Consider the following 7,940-nt stretch of genomic DNA (forward strand, 5'->3'; position numbering starts at 1 on the left):
CACTTTCACTGCTGGGACCAAAGCCCCTTCGCAGAGGGAGGCTCCAGTGAGCCGATAGGTGCCCCCTTTGACTCCCTGTACATCCCACACTCAGACAGTCAGACAGTTTCATTCCCTGACTCAACTCCATGTTCACCATAACAGAGTCCAGACCTCTGGTTCCTAATTTAATCGTGGTGCATTAACATGACAACAGGTCAAGTTGTGTACTCCCAGAAAGGGACCTGAACACAGCAATCCCTGGGGTTCTATGCTCTCACAGTCTGTGCTGTACTTGCCTCTTGGTCCAATGGTGATATTTAGCCCGGGGTCTCCTCACTCTTCATTGGGTCCTGCAGAGTCTCTGGGTGACCAGCTACCTCCCTGCTGGGCTGTGCCACAGGTCTCCATGTCCTTAGGAGACAGTTGGTGCCAGTTCACAGCTCCTGTTCTGCAGTTCTAGCCATTTCCCCCGTCCATGGAACAACCTGCAGCTTGCACACCAAGGTACCTGCACTAAGTATATTCCTCAATACTTCTGACCTCCTCAGTAGCAAGAAAAAACTGACAAAACAACAGGGAAAAAAAAAAAAGTCACCATTGGAAAGGCTCTTGCTAGGCACCCCAGTGCACCCATATCCAGAGAGGTGCATGCCATGCCAGCCCTGAGCAGGGAGCAGCCTCCTCCTGGCACAGCCTGGGAGATGTCCCCCTTGCAGGGCAGCCACAGTTGCTGTTGGTACCAGCATGGCTGGGCAGTGTGATGGGAGCCAACAGCCCAGGGATGGTGTCTGACCCCACCTGGGGGGAAAGACCCGGCACAGGCCCTACTCCAGGAGTGATTTTAGGGATGAGTTTTGTTGAGGTGCTATGCAACAGCATGCTCAATCAGACAGGCTGTGTTTTCTTGGCAGGGCTGGGAGGACACGGAGAGAGCCACGGCTCTGCAGGCAGTCACAGGGTGACCCAGCCCTGGCTCTCAGCCCTGGCTCCCAGCCCCTGAGCCACCTCGTGTCTCAGTCCTGCAGTGAGGCTGAGTCCCAGCCTCTGTCCTAGCAGTGCTGTCCGAGCCACACGGTTGTGCTGGCAGGCTCATTACAGCAGGTCTGCTTTTAATTAAGCAGGATGCTGCTTTTGTATAGCTGAAGCCCTTGGGAGTTTGGGTACAGAGCCTTCACCGCCGCGGCTCCTGCTGCTCACCCCTGTGTGCAGGGCAGCAAGGGGGGAGGCCGGGGGCTTTGGGAGCACATGCAGGGGCGGCGTGTCCCACCCACACAGGATGTTGGCTGTGTCCCCAGGGTGACAGGGCATGGTGCAGTCTGTACCATGCCCTGTGGCGGGTGTTTGCTCTCTTGGGGCCGGAAGGCAAAGCCCAGGGCTCTTATCGTGCCAGGCAGATAAGGGTTAATGCCCCAGCAGTTGTGCTGAGCTGGCTTTATTGGCAATAAACCCCGCCTGGGAGCAGCTTCCTAATCATTACAGATTGCAGGTAGCGCTAACTCCAAGGCTGTCCTTCAGTAACAGCACCTCTGCCCTGCCCTGCCGCCCTTGCACTCCCCTTGGCAAACACACCAGGAGCAGGCCCCCTCCAACCCCGCACCCCTTCAGTGCCACACAGCCCCCTTGCAGCCCTCACTATGGTGCTGGCACAAAGGGCATGTGCACCCAGCCTGCTCCCAGCGCTCAGTGTGGATGCTGGTGCGGGGCTGAGCAGGAAAACGGTCCAGAGGCTATGGCCTGTGTGGATCATATCACTGTCCTTGGATATCTGAAAGGCACTGGAGTGGGGAGCTGGTACCCCTGGGGCACAGCTCTGCTTGGGCAGAGATGTCAGAAATCCCTCCCGTTGCAGAAGCTGGGAAGGGGAGAAGATTGTCCCAGCCGTTCCCAGCACCAGCTGATCGCACGGCCACAAATGTTTAATAAATGGGAGTGGAGTCATTTGTCTGGGCCGATCCCCCCAGGAAGTCTGTGCTCTGCAAAACAAACCGGGCTTTTGTTTGACTTGTTTTAAGTAAAACACGTCACCCCTGTAAATCACAGGTCCCCTTCCCTGCCCCAGGGGCAGCGGTAGAGCAAAGGGGGCTGCTGGCCTAGAGGTGCCGGTGCAAGCCGGAGCCACGGGCTGGCAAGTCTGGTCCCACCATCGGGCCGTGCGTCCCAGCTGGAAGCCGCGGGGCCGGAGCAACACACAGCCACCCCAACCCGCTCACACGCCGCGCTGCACGCAGCCCCCGGGCGGCTTTGCGGCGCTGCTCCCGGGGGACCCTCGTCCTGGCTCCCCCAAACCCCAACCGCGCCGCCAGGCCGCTTTGCCACCACCCCTCGCCGCCTGCGGGCCGGAGGCCTGGACGCCAGCCCAAGGTCAGCCGTCGGCCGCGGGCCCTTGGCAGAGCGCGGCCGGTGGCTGTGGACAGCCGGGCGGGGGGCTGCGCCCTCAGGGCCGGCTCTCGGCCGCGGCGTGCGGGCGGCGTGCGGCCGCGGGCTGCCGGCGTCCGGCCCCGCCGCCTGCCAGCGGGGGCCGGGCGCGCTCGTGTGCGGCGGCAGCGGCGCGCTCCCTCCCGCGCTCCCCACACCGCTGGCAGCCCGCCACCGCGCCGGGGGTTCGCTCCTTTCTCACGACCTCTCAGGTTCCTGAGCTCATCTGGGAGCTATTCATTTCCTGCCAGAAAACAGCCTTGCCTGCTAAAAAAACCACCTTGGCCGCAGAGCGGCCCAGGGCTTGGTACGAGGGCTCTCCCGGCTTAAATCATAAAGCTCCGGCTGTCTGGCTGGAATCAAAGGCAGGGCGGGCGTGGGGGGGGCGCGGGGGCCTGTGCCATATGGTAGCACTTAAGAGCCAAGGAGGAAGCAAGGAGGGGCTTTTGCACCGCTCGCGAGGAGTGTGGGAAAAGTTAATTGACTTTAATGACAGGTTTCCCGGGACGGCAGCAGCAGCAGATGGAAGGGAGCTGCGGGGATGCGAGGGGCAGCCGGGGCTGTAAGCTCCGTGGTGGGTGGGGGGCAAGGCAGGGCGCTGGGAAGGCAGAAAAAGCTCCCTGCCCACGGACCCCCGTGCAGGCGCACTGCAGGCAGGGATTGGAGTACTGCTCCTTCCAGCTCAGCACCCTCCGCTCAGCAAATGCACCCACAAGAGCGGTCATGAGAGAGACAGATCTGCCTCCAGCCCTGCCCAGGATCCTCTCCGCTGGCAGACAGGGCTCAGCAAGGTGCCCAGGGAAGGCAACAGGAGCTGCATCCCATCTGGCAGCACTAAGTCCAGTCCCTTTTCCTACCTGTCCTGCACAGTCCCCACAGGGTCACAGCTCAGCCCTGTACCTTCCCTGGCCCTTTCTTACCCTTGTCTGCTCATCCCACAGCTAATGCTTAAAGGCATTTGCTGCACCTGAAGGAGAATTCCCACACACAATGATCCACAGACCCACAGCCTGCATTTGTCATCCCAATTTGTCACGGGCTCAGTGAACTGGCACCAAGAGCACAACTCTTGGGAATTGCTCTGATCCCCTTAAAGCTCACAAACTCAAGCAGATCTCTCATGTCAACAGGCTGTGGGATAGAGTAAACAGAGAAAGCTTTGGAGAAACCGGTCCAAGCATGCCATATCTGCTTTATACTAGGCTATTTAAACTCCATTAGCAAATAGGTTCATCTTGTCTTTCACTCCGGGATCTGCTGTATGTTCTCCATTAGCCTACAGCAAAGTCTCTTTTTTCTAATGTGCTTTCCCAACCAACTGCTTCAGCAGAAAAGGAAGACTCTGCTCAGATGGAACAGCATTCACTCCTTTAAGTGATACATTACTGGTCTACAGCAACTCCACACAAGCCATCCAGCAACAGGAGCTGGTCTAATGCAATTCTGAGACAGGTCCTGCAAGCACTTCTTTGAACACACAGTGGGCTCAGTCCTACCCTCAGTACCTCCAGTACAGAAAGGTGACACTCCGGCTGTTGGAAGGGAAGGAAAGCTCAGCCTGTACAGCTACACAACTGCCTTGGGACAGCAAACCTGATATTCCCAAGCCTTGCATACAAAACCTGGCTGTGAGATGCCTCTGTGAGAGTGGCAATGCAGGCAGGCCAGCAAGGTGTTGGAGGAGAGAGAAGGAAAAGCTTACCCCAGGGAGATCAGCTCATTTAAAAAAAAAAAAAAAAAAAAAAAGCTGCCACTGCCCCCAGCCACATCAGGACACACTGCAGAGAGAGATATCCCAGGCACATACCACTCCCTTCCCAGGATCTATTTTCAGATCAGGTGAATATGCTTCTTTACCAGGAGCAAAGCTGGGGAGTCAAACCCCAGCAGGTTTAATCCATCTGGTGTCACTCTCCCCAGGCACCTGGATACAGTCAAGCACCTGACTGATCCAGACAAAATCTAACAAGCTTTTGCAGCAGGATTTGGATGGAAACCCCAGTGGATCCTGGCACATCTTAAAGCTTTCTGCTCTGAGTTAGGACTTGTTAAGAAGGGCCATGCAAGCTGTAACCTGAGACTGCTGCTTGCCACTATCTATGGCTTGCATCTTGCCTGGAAACGGGGCATCCCCAAGTCACAGAGGTCAGCTGCAGCTCCTGATTAGAGTCCTTGCAGCCCCACATCACTCCCTCGACCACGTGTTTTCCATATAACAGCAGAGGAAATGCCCAACTCTATCAAAACCACATGCAAAGCATTAATCATCAAGCAGAGCTTGGCTGGTGCTCAGGGTCGGGAACAGCTCTATGCTTTTAAGTCCAGGTGGAGGTGGTGCCCAGCGCCTGCTGTAGCCCGTCAGCCAGGAGACAGGAGCACTCGTGTCAGGCTTGTCCTGCAGAGCCACTGCTTTTGTAACACGAGAAGGTGGCAGGCATCACTCTCTCAATCAACTGACTGGAGTCACTTGCAATTTACACTACAGCTTGGGAAGCAGGCTCCTCTGGGTCCAGGGCAGCAGGCTCACCCGGGCAGCTCAATGTCTTGCTTTACCACAGCTACACTAGCTCCATCAGCCCTGAGGTGCCAGAACAGAGCAGAGGTGCCTCCCACAGCACATTTACTAGCTCTGCAAATACAAGCTCCTTTTAACAAGTCTGATTAATTGAGCTGCTCCCAAAGAAGCAGTAATTACATCTGCCCCAGGGCAGGGAGAGGGGCCAGGTGATTTCACAAGACAGAGGGGACAGAGGGTCTGAGTGACGGCTCCAGCCTGGCAAGCAGGACAAGGCAGCCCTGGAGCAGCAAGATCCACAGGCAGCCAGGAACTGGGCTCCCTCCTATGCACACATGCCAGAGCTCAAATTTTCTCCAAAGGCCTTCCAAAATGGAAGGGAAACTTTTATTTTAAGAGCATTCAAAAAAAAAAAAAATTCCCAACCAAAAAACAAACCCCCAATCTTTGGTGTCACAAAAGGAAAGGGAGAAAAGGAAGAAAAAAGATCTCGTGTAAAACACGAAACACTGTCAAGGGAGCGCTATGGTACAAAGGCACAATCCAATATGAACATATAATCTATGTACAGCCGTGCCAGCAGCACGGGGTGCAGCGCCAAGTCCAGTCCGGTGCCTGCCACCCTCACCAGGGTCTCCAGACTGAGTCAGCTGTGCCAGGTGGCGGGCCTGGCGGCGAGGCAGCAGTGGCAGCTGTGGGTGGGCCACCATACAGAGGCAGCACAGCTCCACCAGGAGCAAAGGCAGTGCTGGGAATGAGGAAGGCAAACTGCCCATCGGATGCCGGCAGCAGCTGGAAGCCACCGTACACCTTGGCTGCATCGGCACCTGGCTTGCAGGGCATGCCCGGGAGCGGCCCCACGCCACTGCCTGGAGGAACCAGGGGAGGCCCAAAGGCTGCGGCTGGCGGTAACGGGGGCGGTGGGGGCGGCGCAGGGTAGTTCATGGTGTTGATCTGAGTCATGCAGCTGGCCAGGTGGCCCAGGAGCCGGGTGCGCACCTCAGTGTTGACGCCCTCGCAGGTGGACAGGAACCGCGTCACCTCGTTCATGCACTCGCTGAAGCCGGCTCGGTACTTGCCCAGTACTGTGGGGTCTGTGCTCAGGGCAGCTGTGGGAGACGAGAGGCACACGGCAGTCAGCAGGCTGCACAGCCCACCAGCATCGCATCCTACAGCCCCCCTGAGCTAGGAATCCAGACGGGAAAAGCAGCCCCTTTGGCAGCTTGTGCTCCCAGGCACCAAGAATTTAGATGGAGAGCACAGCCTCTCTGCTACCAAGTCCAGCAACACCAGGCACCCAGGTGGGAAACAGGCAAAGAATCTCCTTATGTCCCCATTTACCAGGGACCAAGGTTGGAAACAGTCCTTCCAGTAGTTCTTGTGCCTCTCACATCCCCCAAAATAGATCCATGTGCAGAGCACAGCTCTGCTAGCAGAGGGAACTCAAGTTGGGACTGCAGCCCTCTCTGTGCTCTCCAGCACAGAAATACACAAACAACCCAGTGACCTTCCCAGTATCTCCTTATTGGGGATACTAGCACAAAGCATGATGCCCCTCACCACCCCCAGCAGCAGCGATGGAGCACTGTGTCCCCCATGACCCTCCCGTTCACAGGATTCAGGTGCGGAGTCACTGGCACCAGGAATGCAGGTTCAGATCTCAGTTCCCTCCCTCCATCACTCCCCGGGAATGCAGGTGCAGAGCCTGGTGCTCCTACTACCCCTCTCTACCGAGCAGGCAGGCAGGATGCGATGCCCCTGGCTTGCAGGCAGCGCCGTCCCAGCTCCCTCTCTCCAGTTCCCCCTTGGAACTCACCAGTCATCTGGGCTCGCTGGAGGCTCCGCAGGTGCTTGACGGTCATCTCCAGAATGTCGGCCTTCTCCAGCTTGGAATGCCGGGAGCTCTGCGGGAACAGGCGGGGCTCAGACCGGCCCGGCGGCGCCGTTTGTCCCCGCACCCCCCGCCCCGACCCCCGTGCGCTTACATCCTTCTTCAGCGCGTCCAGGATGAGCGTCTTCAGCTGCCCTAGGCTTTCATTGATGCGCGCTCGCCGCCGCTTCTCCATGATAGGCTTGGAGGACTGCAAGAGAGCCGACAGTCAGCGTCCGCCGCGGCTCCGCACGGCGCTGCCCGTTCCGTCCCAGCCCGTCCCGGCCGCCCTTACCTTGCGGTGCTCCGCCGCCGTCTTCGGCTTGTCGGGCGTCGCATTGACGCTGGCGGGGGTGGCGGCCACCGGCGAGGCGCTGCTCTTCTCCATCAGGTCGGCCGGCATGGTGCGCCGCCGGGAAGAGGCGCCGCGGCGGCGGCGGCAGTGTGGGGGCCGGGCCGGGCCGGGCCGTGCGGAGCGCTCGGGGCGGCGGCGGCGGGGCCGGCGGGGCGCGGGTGCCGCGCGCCCTTGGCCCGCCCTTACTTATATAGCGCGCGCCGCACGCGCGCGGCTCGTGTGAAACGTCCCCCGCCGCCGTTCCCACACTCGCGCCCAGCCAATGGGCGCCGCCCGCACGCGGCCCCGCTCGTGGACGGCGCCCGCCCATTGGCTGCGCGCCGCGCGGCGGCCGCCGGCCAATGGCGCGGGGCGGGCGGCCGCGGTTTAACCCCTTGGGCACCGCCCGCGGCGGGGCGGGGGGGGGGGTGTGCGCGGGGAGCGCCGCGCTAATTACCGGGTTAATTGGCGCCCGTGGCAGGCGCGGCCCCGCCCGCTCCCCTGGGGGACCGTCGGCCCCGTGGCGGGCTGCGCTGTGGGGGGCCGCGGCACTCCGGGGTGATGGCCGGGACGCGGCGGGCCGGGCCCGGCTGTGGTGGCCGGAGCGCAGCTACCGTGCGCGGGGGCTGCGGCGAACCGCGGGGCGCGCTGCGGTGGCTGCGTCCTCCCACGGTGCCCGCAGCGTCGCCGCGGTCGCCCAGATCTCCCTAGGGCAACCCAGGTCCCCCCACAGCAGACCGGGTCTGCCCCCCCGTCACCCAGGTGTCCCGACGGCCGCCCGGGCAGTGCCACGTGGTGCTGCCGCTGTCCCCGCAGGTGTGCCC

The 7,940-nt window shown here is 60.2% G+C and overlaps 1 protein-coding gene across 1 annotated transcript; it reads right to left on the reverse strand.

Moving 5' to 3' along the window:
- Positions 1–4,304: 4,304 nt before the first annotated feature.
- Positions 4,305–7,231, reverse strand: HES1 (hes family bHLH transcription factor 1). Its single transcript, XM_040074159.1, has 4 exons — positions 7,078–7,231; positions 6,898–6,993; positions 6,729–6,816; positions 4,305–6,021 (listed from the first exon to the last, which is right to left on the reverse strand). Exons 1-4 carry the CDS (start codon positions 7,183–7,185, stop codon positions 5,537–5,539), a joined length of 777 nt encoding a protein of 258 aa, XP_039930093.1. The 5' UTR covers positions 7,186–7,231; the 3' UTR covers positions 4,305–5,536.
- Positions 7,232–7,940: the final 709 nt, after the last annotated feature.

Source organism: Hirundo rustica, chromosome 10 (assembly GCF_015227805.2).
Source record: "Hirundo rustica isolate bHirRus1 chromosome 10, bHirRus1.pri.v3, whole genome shotgun sequence".
In the NCBI taxonomy this organism is placed as follows: Eukaryota; Metazoa; Chordata; class Aves; order Passeriformes; family Hirundinidae; genus Hirundo; species Hirundo rustica.

Bases quoted from the DNA above. Each gene is read 5' to 3' on its own strand.
- HES1 (XM_040074159.1), bottom strand. From the start codon at position 7,185: ATGCCGGCCGACCTGATGGAGAAGAGCAGCGCCTCGCCGGTGGCCGCC. The intron at 6,994-7,077 runs GTAAGGGCGGCC...GCTCTCTTGCAG, and splicing joins CGGCGGCGGAGCACCGCAAG to TCCTCCAAGCCTATCATGGA. The intron at 6,817-6,897 runs GTAAGCGCACGG...CTGTTCCCGCAG, and splicing joins TGGACGCGCTGAAGAAGGAT to AGCTCCCGGCATTCCAAGCT.